This window comes from Bos indicus x Bos taurus, chromosome 5, assembly GCF_003369695.1.
Source record: "Bos indicus x Bos taurus breed Angus x Brahman F1 hybrid chromosome 5, Bos_hybrid_MaternalHap_v2.0, whole genome shotgun sequence".
In the NCBI taxonomy this organism is placed as follows: domain Eukaryota; kingdom Metazoa; phylum Chordata; class Mammalia; order Artiodactyla; family Bovidae; genus Bos; species Bos indicus x Bos taurus.
This window is the reverse complement of record NC_040080.1, coordinates 24,081,861-24,097,971: the sequence shown is the minus strand read 5'-3', so window position 1 is coordinate 24,097,971 and position 16,111 is coordinate 24,081,861. Positions and strand designations below refer to the sequence as shown.

Sequence of the window (16,111 nt, the reverse complement as noted above, 5' to 3'; positions counted from 1 at the left end):
TTTCTCAGTACAGGGACCTGGGGCAACAGATCACTGGATATTTGTTGGGAAAAACTTTTTCAGGAAACTTCTTTATGCCCCTGGGGGCAATGGCTTGTTCAGTCAGTTCAGTCGCTCAGTTGTGTCCGACTCTTTGCGATTCCTTGGACTGCAGCACACCAGGCTTCCCTGTCCATCACCATCTCCCAGAGCTTGCTCACATTCATTTCTATTGAGTCGGTGATGCCATCCAACCATCTCATCCTCTGTCATCCCCCTCTCCTCCTACCTTCAGTCTTTCCCAGCATCAGGGTTTTTTCCAGTTAGTCAGTTCTTCGTGTCAGCTGGCCAAAATACTGGAGCTTCAGCTTCAGCATCAGTCCTTCCCATGAATATTCAGGACTGATTTATTTGAGGATTGACTGGTTTGATCTCCTTGTAGTCCAAGGGACTCTCAAGAGTCTGCTCCAACACCACAATTCAAAACCATCAATTCTTTGGCACTCAGCTTTCTTTATGGTCCAACTCTCACATCCATACATAACTACTGGGAAAACCATAGCTTTGACTATATGGACCTTTGTAGGCAAAGTAATGTCTCTGCTTTTTAATATGCTGTCTAGGTTCGTATAGCCTTTCTTCCAAGGAGTAAGCGTCTTTTAATTCCATGAGTGCAGTCACCATCTGCAGTGATTTTGGAGCCCAGAAAAATAAAGTCTCTCACTGTTTCTGTTGTTTCCTCATCTATTTGCCATGAAGTGATGGGACCGGATGCCATGATCTTTGCTTTTTGAATGTTGAGTTTTAAGCCAGCTTTTTCACTCTCGTCTTTCACTTTCATCAAGAGGCTCTTTAGTTCCTCTTCCCTCTTTGCCATAAGCGTGGTGTCATCTGCATATCTGAGGTTATTGATATTTCTCCCAGCAATGGCTTGTTGACCTGTGCCAAAGAGCACAATTGGTCCAGATTCTCAATTCAGCAACGTTTCATCTTTCTCTATAGAGCAGGGACAGAAGGACAGAGAACTTTTTGTTTTCCAGGAATCTTTTGAAGAGACCCATGTGCATGAACATAGCTACTGTATTTAGAACCAGGGCTTTGTTATTTTCAGCAACATATAAGGTACCAGCACTCTTAGCTTTGTCAAGTATAAAATGCCTTTCCTCCTCATCTCCTCTTATGAGCACCTCCCCAATTCTTTACTCCCATTGGTATATGAATGTGATGCTCTGAGCAAATACATATTAAGAGATGGGAACATTAATGTTTTTGAGACAAATGTCTACATCTTCACTCCGAAAAATGCTGCTGATGCGTCCAGTACCATCACTGGTCTGTACTTCACCCTGTTCTTTATTAATGAGCACATTTCTTCGGTAAACTCCACCCTCTTGGCTTAAGTGAAATAGAAAGATTTTGATGGTATAAGCGGTTTTGATTTTGGATTTTGCTCCTAATAAAATTTTCTTTTCTCTTAGTTCTGTGGTTTAGTTTTACCATGCCCTTCTTTTTATCTATGAAATGCGCTTTTTTTAATCCATGAAAACGCTCAGATCTATATTTGTGTGGAGGACACTTGATTTTGTAAACTTGTCTAAATAAATATAGTCTGATATTGATAATCCTAATTAATACTGTTGGTTTGATGTTTATACTATTTTTCTCTATTTCATTTTCCCCCCAACTTTTCCCATTCCCCTGCTTTCTCCACTTGCATTTATTTAAAAGTATGTTTATTCAGTCACAGAACATGGTGATTGTTGAATATGTCAGCTCATTCTTTTATAGAAAAGGATCTCTTAATAAAAATACAAGTCAGTTCATCTGAGAGTTGTTTTGATGTGCAGAAAACACTGGCCATAGTGAAGAATTTTAATTTAAGATGAAATGCAGCTGCCTTGTTAGGATTTTGTTGTCTTTATACCTTATAGCAGAGCCCAAGCACATTCTGAAAGTCCTCTTGGTATTCTCCAGGCCTTTTGCTTCCTGACTTAATTCTTTAATTCACCTGAGTATTTTAGTGAGAGGGAATTGGACTTTTTTATTCTTCTCCTCTTATTGCCCTGTCTGTTGCTGGTAAGCTCTCTTCTTGCTAAAAAATTGTCCCTGAGACCTAGAATAGGAAGGACCTTGTAGACATTCTCAAAGTGAATACTTTTAGTTTGTTTCTCAGCTGTGGCTTAAATTCAGCGATTGAAGCACATCCAAGAGGGAGATTCAGGGAAGAAACTAGGACACAATTCAAGGAGAAAGCAAAATTATCTTCTGAAAGAACAAATAAGAAAAAGAATGCCGGCTTCTGGGGGAGTTGTTTAGCTATCCAGAATGGCTGTTAGACTAGCTCAATCTGCTTGAATGTCTGTTCATGGGCTTTTGAAAACCCAGAGCATTCTCTTTGTGTGCAAGGGTTTACTGAGAATGAATCTGGCATTTAACTGGCAGGAAAGATCATGCATCTCCACCAGTGAGCTTCATTTGTGTGTTTCACTCATGATATTTCTGATTAATGGCGAGAACATCGGGTGTTTTCTTCTTTCTTGCAGGGCTCACAGAATTGACACTAACCAAACCCACTCTAAATAGCTACACCAGCCTTAGTCACCTGAAAAAAAATGATGGTTGATATCAGAGTTTATAGTCACCAAAAAGGGGATCTCTTGGAGTTGGAGGGGTAGAGAAAAATCCTCCCCTTGTGTTGGGAGAGGAGAGATTTTTGTCCCCATATTCTGCTTCTACTTTGTGCTCGGTATGGAAAAAGTAGAGAAGAAATACCCAGGACTGACCCAGCTTGGAGGAACCTGACCTCTTAGCCCGTCATTTCTACATTTGCCTTCTAAATCTGATGGGTAGTGGAGGTTTTCAGCAAAAGCCTAGAGGTTCTAGCCTTTTTTCAAACACAGATCCTTCTTAAGAACTGAATTTAGAAGGCAAACAGAAGGAGGAGAAAGGTCAGATTTATTTAATCTGAAATTGCTTTAATGGCCTAGCAGGCTTGTAATCCCTAGGATGTTATACATTGCTAAGATTTGTGTAGCATGAGGGACTTCAGGGGATATATGTATATCTACGGCTGATTCATGTTTGGCAGAAACCAACAAAATTCTATAAAGCAATTATTCTTCAATTAAAAAATAAATAAAATGCTGGAAAATGTTATCAGTTCAATAGCCAACAAAAATAAACTAGATTTGAAAATTATCTATGGCTTCCCAGGTAGTGCTAGTGGTTAAAGAACCTACCTGCTAATACAGGAGACATACGAAATGTGGGTTTGATCTCTGGGCTGGGAAGATACCCTGGAGGAGGGCATGACAACCCACTCCGGTATTCTTGCCTGGGAAATCCCATGAAGAGAGGGGTCTGGAGGGCTATAGACCATGGGGTTGCAAAGAGTCAGACACAACTAAAGTGACTTAGCATGCATGCATGAGAATTATCTGGATGCAACATCAATTGCCACTTTTGTAATTGAGGTGTAATTGATATGTAATATTATATTTATTTTGAGCGTGCAATATAATGAGTCCGTATTTGTAAACCCTGTGAAATGATCACAGCAAGTCTTGTTACCGTTCATCACCAAACATGTTACAAAACTTTTTTTTCTTGTGATGAGAACTTTTAAGGTTTACTCTCTTAGCAGTTTTTAAATATGCAGTACAGTATTATTAACTATAGTCATCATGTGGTACATTACATCCCAGTGACGTATTTATTTTATAACTGGAACTTTGTACCATTGACTTCCTTCACCCATTTCACCTACTCCCCATCCATTGCCTCTGGCAACCTCCAGTCTGTTCTCTGTATCTATGAGCTTGGCTTTGTTTTTTTGTTTTGTTTTCATTTGATTTGTTTGCTTTTTTTTTTTTTAAAGAATCCACATATAAGTGAAATCATATGGTATTTGTCTTTCTCTGCCTGATTTATTTCACTTAGCATAATGCCCTCAAGGTCCTACCATGTTGTCACAAATGGCAAGATTCCATTCTTTTTTATGGCTGAGTAATACAGAAGCAAAAATAAACAAGTGGTACTACATCAAACTAAAAATCTTCTGCACAGCAAAGGAAACCATCAACAAAATGAAAAGGCTACCTACTGAATGGGAGAAATATTTGTAAATCATATATCTGATAAGGTTTTAATATATAAAATACATAAAGAACTCGTAAAGCTCAATAGCAAAAAAGCAAACAATATGATTAAAAAATGGGCTTGGATAGATGTTTTTCCTGAACATGCAGATGGCCAACAGGCACATGAAAAGATGCTCAGCATCACAAATCTTCAGGGAAATGCAAATCAAAACTATAGTAAAACAGGAGCCCATACCTTTTAGAATGACTATTATTAAAAAGACAAGAAATGACAAGTGTTGGTGAGGATGTGGAGAAAAGGGAGCCTTCGGGTACTATTGGTGGGAATGTAAACTGGTACAGCCACTATGGAGAACAGTATGGGGGTCCTCAAAAAGTTGAACATAGATCTACCGTATGATTCAGCAGTTCTACTTCTGGATATTTATCTGAAGAACGTGAACACACTAACTAGAAAAGATACATGAACCCCACACCCCACAGAAAAATGTAAACACATACAAACACAAACAATGGCAAATTACTACTTTTTAAGATTCAACAGCTGTTTACTGAGAGTCCACTTTGGGCCAGGGCCATTCGAGGTGCTGAGTTACAGCAATAAACAAATAAATTGATGCCGGCCTTTGTGGTATTTACATTCTAGTTGGGAAGAGGCAAACATTCATGATAAATACATTGTATTATATTTGATGGTGATGAATGCTGAGGCAAAAATCAAAAGTGGATTCATAATTAAAAGTGGGTTTCATATGATGGCAGGATAAGAGGGCTCAGGCCTGCGTTTGATGGGAGAGGGTGACTATTGTATCGTATCGCAGGCTCAGGATTGAGCTTTGTTGAGAAGGTGAGGTTTTAGTGAAGACTTGTACCAGGTGTGTGTGTTAGCCCTGTGGGTACCTGGGAAGCTGGATGAAGTGTTTCAGGCAGAGGCTATAGCTTGAATAAAGGTCTGGGGTGGGAATTAGTGTATTTAATTCAGCATGCTTGGAGGAGAGTGAGAGGTAGAGTTGGAGAAGGTGGGATCTGAGGGCCAGTGGGGTTCCAATCATGGGTGTCAGCTTTTTCCTTTTAGTGAGTTGTGAAGTCATTGAGGGTTTGGGACAGAAGATAACATCTTATGATTTAAGCTTTCAAAGAATCATCTTGCTTCTTTGTTGTACATGAGACTGGAGCAGAGGCAGGAAGACCAGTTAGCAGGCCTTTCAATGACAGGTGAAGGATTAGGGTGGCTCAAACAACGTGGGTGGTAAAAGGCTCTGTATGGACAGCCTTTTGAAGGTAAGGCAGTCAAGGTGTCCTGGCTGATTGGATGTAGAAGTCCAAAGAAAGAGCGGGGTTGGCAGTGGGAGGAGAGAATTGCCTTGAACTGAAATTGGAAACATTTCCATTTTGGAAATGTTGGAGGTGGTTCAGAGATGTCCAAATGGGGATGTAGAATAGGCAGTTTGATGTATCAGTCTGAAGTTTTGGAGAAAGAAGTGTGAGAGCAATCGGCAACGAATTGGGATTTAAATCAGGAAACTGAGTGAGATCTCTGAGAAGGGGAACAAAACGAGGATCAAAGATTGACTCTGGGGCATGCCCGCTTCAAAGGATCAGAAGGAAGAGGAGGGACCAGCAAAGGAAATGGAAGAACAGCTACCAGTAAGTTAGGAGGAAAGTCAAGTGAATACGAAGCCCTGGAAACCAAGGGACGAAAGCATATTTAGGAGCCTGTGATGACCCAAGTCAAAGGCTGCAGATGGACATTAGAGTTGGCAATTCAAATGTCACCACTGCGTTTCACAAGATGATCTTTTGGGAAGGAGGAGTGGGGTTGGAAGTGTGATTGGAATTAGTACAAGAAAGAATGGTAGAAGAGGAGTTGGAAGAAGTGTAGATGATGCTTCATGGAATTTGCTGTAGAGAAGAATGAAGAAATGACTGGTACACTTCCTGCCTCGGGCTGGCTCCAAGGTGGATCCCCTTCACTTTTTGTACAAGTGCACAACCATTCAGGCATAACTGCAGACATGTGCCATCAGCATAGAAATTTGGAACCAGTTGAGACCATCAAGGTCATTTCAGTTCATCTCCCACCCAACAAAGGAACGTACTTTGTAATATTAATACAACAAACATTTAAATTTTTTTCACGTGCCTGGAAATTCATCTCACAATCTCTGGAGATTCAGAGATGAATAAGGTGCAATTCCTGCTCTTGAGAAATGCACATTTTTTAATGGGACGAAGTGCACATATATGCTTCCCATGAGAAAAGGGAATCCTCAAACACTGTTGGTGGGAATGTAAATTGGTGCAATCACTATGGAAAATAGTATGGAGGTCCCTTAAAAAAATAAAAATAGAACTACCATTGTTGTTGTTCTTCTTCAGTCCCTAAGCCATGTCTGACTCTTTGCCACTCGATGGACTTCAGCACGCCAGGCTTCTCTGTCCTTCACTGTCTCTTGGAGTTTGCTCAGACTCATGTCCATTGAGTTGGTGATGCTATCTAATCATCTCATCCTCTGCTGCTCTCTTCTCCTTCTTCCTTCAGTCTTTCTCAGCATCACAGTCTTTTCCAATGAGTCGGCTCTTCATATTACGTAGACAAAAGTATTGGAGCTTCTGCTTCAGCACCAGTCCTTCCAATGACTATTCAGGGTTGATTTCCTTTAAGAATGACTCGTTGATCTCCTTGCAGTCCAAGGGACTCTCAAGAGTCTTCTCCAACACCACAGTTTGAAAGCATCAATTCTTTGGCACTCAGCCTTCTTTATGATCCAACTCTCACATCTACACATGACTACTTGAAAAACCACAACTCTGGAGGAAGGAATGGCAAACCACTCTAGTAAGCTTGTCTCAAGAACACCATGAACAGTACCAAAAGGCAAAAAGAACTCTGACTGCAGCCATGAAATTAAAAGACGCTTACTCCTTGGCAGAAAAGTTATGACCAACCTATATACCATATTCAAAAGCAGAGACATTATTTGCCAACAAAGGTCCATCTAGTCAAGGCTATAGTTTTTCCAGTGGTTATGTATGGACGTGAGAGTTGGACTGTGAAGAAAGCTGAGCGCCAAAGAATTGATGCTTTTGAACTGTGGTGTTGGAGAAGACTCTTGAGAGTCCCTTGGGCTGCAAGGAGATCCAACCAGTCCCTTCTGAAGGAGATCAGCCCTGGGATTTCTTTGGAAGGAATGATGCTAAAGCTGAAATTCCACCTCATGCGAAGAGTTGACTCATTGGAAAAGACCCTGATGCTGGGAGGGATTGGGGGCAAGAAGAGAAGGGGACGACAGAGGATGAGATGGCTGGATGGCATCACTGACTCAATGGACATAAGTCTGAGTGAACTCCAGGAGTTGGTGATGGACAGGGAGGCCTGGCATGCTGCGATTCATGGGGTCGCAAAGAGTCGGACACGACTGAGCAACTCAATTGAACTGAACTGAAGACCCAGCAGTTCTACTCCTGGGTATATATTTGAAAAAACGCAAAACACTGATTAAAAAGACACATGTATCCCAGTGTTCATGGTGGCCTCATGTACATTTGCTAAGATATAGAAGCAACCTAAGTGTCCATCAACAGATGAATAGATAAATAAGGTGTAGTCTGTGAGTGTATGTGTATACACACACACACACACACACACACAATGGAATACAATTCAGCCATAAAAATGAATGAAAATTTGCCATTTGCAGCAACAGGAATAGACTTGAAGAGTATTATGTTAAATGAGATGTTAGACAAAGAAAGATAAATATTGAATAATATGACTTAAATGTGGAATCTAAAAAAAATACAGCAAGCTAGTGAATATAACAACAAAAAAGAAAGACTCACAGATACAGAGAAGAAAGTAGTGATTACCACAGAGGCAAGTAAGGAGGGGCAATATAGAGGTAGGGGAGTAACAGCTACAAACTATGAGGTATAAAATAAGCCAGCAGGAAAAATTGTACAACATGGGGAATATAGCCAGTATTTTATAATAACTATAGATGTAGTATATGGACTCTGTGGGAGAGGGAGAGGGTGGGGAGATTTGGGAGAATGGCATTGAAACATGTATAATATCATGTATGAAACGAGTCGCCAGTCCAGGTTCGATGCACGATACTGGATGCTTGGGGCTGGTGCACTGGGACGACCCAGAGGGAGGGTATGGGGATGGAGGAGGGAGGAGGGTTCAGGGTGGGGAACACAGGTATACCTGTGGTGGATTCATTTTGATATTTGGCAAAACTAATACAATATTGTAAAGTTTAAAAATAAAATAAAATTAAAAAAATAAAGTTGTTAGTCACTGTATTGCACACCTATAATTTATATCATATTGTACATCAATTATACTTGATTAAAATGTGTTCAATAAATAAATATGGTGATGGGGCATGTATAAAATATTGTGAAAGCACAGAGCAAAGAGAATTATCTTGACTTGGGAAAGTCAGAAAAGACAACAAGCATAAAAAAAGCTGACTTTTGAAATAGGCCTGAGAGATGAGCATGGCATTTTCCACATGGAGTGCTGGGGAGAATCCCTTATCTGTTAATAATCCAACTCCTTTTTGAATGTTCATAACGACAGCAAGCTCCTTACCTTACGAGGCCCATTTCATTTTAAACAGCTATAATTGTTGCAAATGTACTTTCTCCATTGAGCCCAATGTTGCCTTTTACTACTTCTGCTCACTGGTCCCAGTTTTCTCCTCTGGAGCCAATGGGCAGAGACTTATTTTTATACCATATAAATCATTTTTATATTTGAAAACAGATACCATGTTCACTTTCAAGTTGTCTCTTTTCCACATCAGAAAAGGGAAATGGATAAAGTCTCCAGTTTGGTTCCCTGAGGTGATCTGAGATGAAGTTGGTGCATAGGAGGTTTAGGAGGGAATGCTCTCCAGTCCTACACGCCGTGAATGGAAGGGCAGGAGTAGACAGAGGGAGAAATACAGTGTGAGACAGTATTTTCTTTATTTATTTCTGACTGTGCTGGGTCTTTGTTGATGTGCGCAGGCTTTCTCTAGTTACTGCGAACAAGGGCTATACTCTAGTTGCGGTGTGCCGGCTTCTCATTGTGGTGACTTCTCTTGCGGCAGAGCATGGGCTCCAGGGCTTGCTGAGTTCAGTAATTGTGCTGCACTGGCTTAGCTGCCCTGCAGCATATGGGATCTTCCTGGACCAGGAGTGGACCCTGTGTCCCCTGCCTTGGCAGGTAGACTCTTAATCACTGGACCACCGAGGAAGTCCTTTGATGCAGTATTAATGGAACCTTGTGGGAAGTTCTGAAGACAGACACATCCTTCAGAGTTGCCCAGAATTAAGGCAGGAGGACTAGGTCTTTAGACTCCACGACCACCGGTCACTCCGTGCACTCTATTCACTTTGGGTGAGGGGGTTCTCTTCAGCTGATTCAGTCCCCAAGATGAACTGGCAGCTGAACCCCATTAGTATATCCTTTATGTCTGAAGCAGATCTGTAAGGGATCTCAGTGATATAGAAGAATAATCTCATGTACGGCTAATTTTCTAGGCAGCAATTTTCTGAGGCAGTTAGTAGAATGGAAATAGTACCTGTTTTTGTTTCTTCTTCTTATCAAATAAACATCATGAACACCGACATGATGGGGTTCACCATAACAGTTCCAGACTGACAGGCTCTAATGTCCCATCGTAGCTTCCCTGTGCTGGCTGCACCTATCAGTCATGGTAACCCTTTATCTTGGGCTGCTTTAAAGGTGCTCTGGAGGCAAGTTGAAGAAGTACATTCATGTAATAAATTTGACTGGGAATCTGAGGAGACTGCTCCGAGGACCTGTGCACATAACATTTTGTAATGACACCAGGAGATAAAAATGTTAGTGGGGAAGCATAGTGAGCTGAGTTATATCCCTGTCCTTCATCCTAGAAGATGCTACTTCTTGTGGTGATCACAATGCATGCTGGGAGCCTGCCAAGATGGATGCATGGCCACAGTCCTTTCCACTCCATGCACACATCAAGATTGCTCTTTGATTTGTGGCTGTGACCATAATTTGCAAAGGCTGTCACTGCTTACAACTTATAGTTAGCCCAAAGCTTTGTTGAAAAAGAGCTGTTCCATTCCCGACTGCTATATACCAGATTGATGTGTCAACTAAATTAATAACGCTGGACCAATCATTATACCAGGAAACATTTGCCCAAGCTATAACTTTGTCTCTTGATTCCCATTTGGTTTCATTAACCTCCTCTTGGTGCCCCAGATAAAATTGCCTTGTAAGGCCTCCTTATTTAATGAAGGATTGGCAAGATAAGATGGTTGAACTGGGCATTGACAGGAGTGGAGGAAGTCAGAAAAGGATGATTGTGGAAGACAATAGAATTAGTAGGTAAGATGAGCATGTGGTGGAGGTAACTTGAAACCATATTAATTTTTCTTTTTTTTACTTTCACTATTTATTGGCTTTCTTCACATAATAGCTGGCAGTTTCTTTAAGAGCTCATTTATTTTTGTGAGGGAGTTTTAAGAGAAGACTAAAAAGGAGAGGGTCAGGTTGGTATACAGTAGATTGGCTTTCTTTTAAATTCAGTCTCATTAGTGTGGGCTCATTTACTATGGATGCCTATGGGTTTTCCTTCAAGGCTATCTCTAGCTGTGTTTTGGAATCAGCTGTGGCTTCACTGTGGCTGGAGCTTTGTGGGTGTTCAAGAACCTCCTTGGGATAAGATATGTTCATTTAACATAGAATGGGCAGTAGTTGTACCCATCTCATCCTACGCCCGTGCATTTTAAGGTATATTTGGATGCATCTGTCCCTTTGTCATGCCCACTGGGCTGGTGAAAACTCAAGTGATAATACATCTCATTTGAGAATCTCCCAAACTCCCCAGTTTAGCTGAAAGTAACAAGGAAAACAAATGGCTGTCACTTTAAGGTGATCACAACCATTCTGGGTAAGTTGTTCTGTCACGGGCCTTCCTTTCCTGTTACTGTAGCTCTCTATGGGCCCCTGACAAGTCTTGTCATAAATAAGCTTTGCTGTCTTGGATTCCCACTCTATATTGTAACCCAAGAACAAGGCCAGTGTCACCTGAAGAGCAGTCCATACTTGGCGTTGAAGTAGAAGACGAGGAGCAGGGGCTGGCCGCATTTTAAAAAAAAATTGAAAATCACTATTCTGTTCTGTGTAGGAATGCAGGGGATTTCTGAGTATTAATTTTATATCTTGCAACTTTGCTATAGTCCTTAGAGGTTCCTCTTTGACTGTATGTTTAAACCAAGGGAGGGAGCCATTATAAACACCATTTTACCCTTAGCTCCAGTAATTTTCTGGTGGCATCTTTAGGGTTTTCTATATGTAGTATCAGTCATTTGCAAACAGTGAGAGTTTTACTTCTTCTTTTCCAATCTGGATTCTTTTTATTTCTTTTTCTTCTCTGATTGCTGTGGCTAGGACTGCCAAAACTAGGTTGAATAATAGAGAAGAGAATGAGCACCCTTGTCTTGCTCCTGATCTTAGAGGAGACGCCTTCAGTTTTTCACCACTGAGAATAATGTTTGTCGTGGGTTTGTCATGTATGGCCTTTATTATGTTGAGGTAGATTCCTTCAATGCCTACTTTCTGGAGAGTTTTTTTTTTTTTTTTAATCATAAATGAGTGTTTATTTTTGTCCAAAGTTTTCTCTGCATCTATTCAGATAATCATGTAGTTTTTATTTTTCAATTTGTTAATTTTGTGTATCACATTAATTGATTTGCATATATCAAAGAATCCTTGCATCCCTGGGATAAAGCCCACTTGATGATGATGCTTTTTAATGTGTTGTTGGATTCTGTTTGCTGGAATTTTGTTGAAGATTTTTGCATCTATATATATTGGTGAAATTGGCCTGTAATTTTTTTGTATGTGTGTGGCATCTTTGGTTTTGGTATCAGGGTGATGGTGGCCTTGTAGAATGAGTTTGAGAGTTTTCCTTCCTCTGAAATTTTCTGGAAGAGTTTGAGCAGAATAGGTGTTAGCTGTTCTCTAAACTTTTGGTAGAATTCACCTGGGAAGCCATCTGGCCCTGGACTTTCTTTTATTCTGAAATAATTTCCATTCCCTCCCCATGCATTCTTGATGCCCCACCCTCTCTATATCCCTGAGTTCCATGGTCCTAAGAGGCTTCTCTTAGACTGTATGTTTAAGCCAGGGGAGGGAGCCATTATAAGCACCATTTTACCCATAGCAGAAGGAATTAACCCCAAATGACTGAGCAGCTCCTGTTTCACTTGGATCACTTGTAAGAAAATGTGAAGAGTTCAAGGCACGTGATGCACACACAGCCCTGGCAGAGCCTTGAGCTGGCAGCTCTTGCTGCCGAATCAGGGTCTTTGGATACCAGCTGGATATCTCCCAGCCCGCATTTTTTTTTTTTTTCAATAGCGAGGGCCCAAAAAATACTCAGCAATTTCTCAGCTGTACAACAATATGTTTCTGGACTAAGAAATCACTGCATCATTTTGTTTAAAAGCCTGATCTCTTGTAACCATGCTTCAAAGCTCTGGTTTCGGGGATAAAAAAGCACTGCCCCCTTTGAATTAAAGACACAATTTTGTTAGCTTGGATAGTTATAAAATGGAGATAAACCATCAGATAGGAGACAGGGGCCACTGAACAAGAAAAGAGACGCCATTACCCAGGAGGAACTCAGGCGAAAATAGACTGAAACAGAAGGATGAGGCCGAGAGGGTCTTCATTTTGTGGTTTCAGATTCTTCTAGCTGTAAGATGGAGATAAAATGCAGGGCCTGACATGTCCAAATGGCAGGTGGGATACAGCTTCAAATGGGAGATATGTAAAAGGATTTTCCCCTCACAAAGTGGGAGAAAACATAAGATGCTTAACATTGACAGAGGGTTGTGTGTAATACACAGGTCAGATGGAGACCCCTGGCATTATAGAGGAAAGAAAAAGAGCTATTCTCTATATGCTGTTCTCGAATATAGGCTTAATCACAGATGATCTTGAAGACAAGTCATTGTAACTTGTAGCTTACATAGACTATCTGTGCCTCATTCTAACCTATATGCCTCATTACCAGAGTAGAAGACAGAGAGAAAACTCCATGTGCTATTCATTTAACGGTTATGTCTTTATAGACAATGCACTGATCAAATCTTGTGCTACAGTGCACTTCCCAGCTCACCATACCTGAGTGCCACTCACCAGCTGGACCACTCACCTGCCGCCTCCCTACTTGAGGCAGATTTAAGGGCAGATTGAGGGCGTTTTGGATTATTCCCTGGATTGAATGAAACACACCCACAACTGATGAATCCAAAAGTCTCAAAAACTGGAAAGAGCAAGTTTGTGTTTATATAACTCATTTGACAGCAAACCCTGACCTCAACTGACATGAGGCCATTTTAGTCTTTATCCTGCTTTTTGTGGCTCTTCCTACATTTTGCTCTAGAAATACTAACATATTTGATTTTGAGAGGCTGTCTGGGGCTCTGCAGTAGCCTCGAGGACTTCAAAGAGAGCATAGATCCAGGTTGGTTTTCTCCAGGGGAAGGTTTTAAGAAGGAGAGTATTACCAATGTTTGCAATTCAAACATATCCCTCTTTAAAGGCATTAACGTGGAAAGAGTAATTGACACAAACAAACCTCTGCGTCCAGCTGGTTCAGGCTCTCCCTCCTCATCTTTGTTTTGACTTTTCTCTTTCTTTTTCTTTCTTTATGTTTCCTGCTCTAGGATGAATCCTCCATGTTCTTCCAGTTCGGCCCATCAATTGAACAGCAGGCTTCCGTGATGCTCAACATCATGGAGGAGTATGACTGGTACATCTTCTCTATCGTCACCACCTACTTCCCTGGCTACCAGGACTTTGTCAACAAGATACGCAGCACCATTGAGAACAGCTTCGTGGGCTGGGAGCTGGAGGAGGTCCTTCTGCTGGACATGTCCTTGGACGATGGGGATTCTAAGATCCAGAACCAGCTCAAGAAACTTCAGAGCCCCATCATTCTTCTTTACTGTACTAAGGAAGAGGCCACCTACATCTTCGAAGTGGCTAACTCAGTAGGGCTGACCGGCTACGGCTACACGTGGATTGTGCCTAGTCTGGTGGCGGGGGACACGGACACAGTGCCCTCGGAGTTCCCCACCGGCCTGGTCTCTGTGTCCTACGATGAGTGGGACTATGGCCTCCCTGCCAGAGTGAGGGACGGGATCGCCATCATCACCACCGCGGCCTCCGACATGCTGTCCGAGCACAGCTTCATCCCCGAGCCCAAGAGCAGCTGCTACAATACCCATGAGAAGAGGATCTACCAGTCCAATATGCTGAACAGGTGAGTGTGTGGCAGAGGGCGCACTGATGGTGGATGTTGGAGGGGAGTTTCCAAGACTGGGTCGGAGGGGAGCTTCCGAGACTGGGTCGGAGGTTCACATACCGGGACGAGCGGTTCGCAGTGTCTGAGGTTGAAGGTTGGTCACTGGGCGGGCCAGTGATGGTGGGGGCAACCCAGATTCAGAGCTCACTGTGTGGTGTTCTTGTTTTAAGAAATACAGAACAGCTCCCCTCCTTCTTGATCACTTCCCACATGTCTGGTCTTCCTCTTAAGAGTTTTGTGTGTTCAACTTCATTTAACCCTCAAGGCAACAACTCTACGAGGCAGCTTTTGAAAATTGCTTGCATTTTACGATATAAGAGAATGGGCTTGTAGGTGTAAGCTGTCTAAGGTCATGCTGAAACTAAGAGGTTCAGTTTGAAGTTGAACGCAGATCTGTCCGATGGCTACACACCTGATCACTGGAAAAGACGAGACAGGCATAGATGTGAGAGAGGACTGGCTCCTTACCTTCGGGATGATGCTGTACTGAGAAGGAACAGGGAATAAGGTAGCTGAGTCTGTAGGCACATGAAAAGGGTTTGTCCCTTGGCTTATTTTTGCATTTTAATAAATACTCTTGATTTTATTGAAAAAAGTTAAAAAATTAGTAAATACAAAGAATTTTGCAACAAATAACAGTGTGCTCACCACCAGGAATTAGTTATTAATAGTTTGTATTTACAGATATGACATTACAAATATGACAGAAATAGATATTACATGTATGGTAATGTCTTTTTCTTTTTGGCTCATTGAACATTTATTGTTTTTATTATTATTACTTAAAAAATTTTTTTAATTAAACTTTTTTTTTTTTGCTTCTCCTCTCTCTGCCTTTGAGATTAAGTGAGAGCACCATTGTAGAAACAATTTTTATGGTTGCCCTTGTTCTGGTTTATTGAATGAGAAGATATGGGTGGAATTCTGCTTCCCTGGCCTCACCCCTCCCCATGGGCAGAGAAGCCTGGCAGGTTATAGTCAGAATCCAACTTTGATGGCAGGACATCCTCATAGGGGCCTTTGTATAAACCAGTCAGGTACAGGTTCTGTATCTGCTTCTGTGGTTTTTTTATTTGTATAAAGCTGGTGACCTAGATGGGTGGGATGGTGCGGGGTGGAGAGGGGTCCAAGAGGGAGACTCTTCTCCAGGGGATTTTCCTGACTCAGTGATGGAACCTGCATCTCCTGCATCTTCTGCATTGGCAGGCAGATTCTTTACCACTGAGCCACCTGGGAAGCCCAATAGCTGACTCATTTCATTGTACAGCAGAAACTAACACAACTTTGTAAAGCAATTATACTCCAATAAAAATTCAAATAATATGGAAGAGGCCCCCCCAAAAGTTAAAAAGACCTTAAATCTGAAGAAACAATCATTGATGAAATAATCAATGACCATCTTTATAACTAGCTCCCTATGCATGTGTTCCTGTGTGGAGATGAATCTACAGTTTTACATAAATGAAACTCTAACCAAACATACTGTTTGATAACCGTACTTTCTTTCACTCAACAATGTGTTTTGGGTATCCATTTCACCTTTATTATGAACTATATCAGACATATAGAAACGTATTCAGAAAAACTTAATTCATACTCAGGTACCCTCCATCCAGCTTAAAAAATAAAATATTAGAAAGTGTACTCTGGAGAGGTTCAAGTATA

The 16,111-nt window shown here is 41.4% G+C and overlaps 1 protein-coding gene across 1 annotated transcript in view; it reads left to right on the top strand.

Annotated features, from left to right (window-relative positions):
- The window catches only part of GRIN2B (glutamate ionotropic receptor NMDA type subunit 2B), a 493,530-nt gene that overhangs the window by 256,708 nt on the left and 220,711 nt on the right, over positions 1-16,111 (top strand). Inside the window, exon 5 of the mRNA XM_027541389.1 lies at positions 13,806-14,404. Coding sequence (XP_027397190.1) covers positions 13,806-14,404 — 599 coding nt within the window. The remainder of the gene's footprint in view (positions 1-13,805; positions 14,405-16,111) is intronic.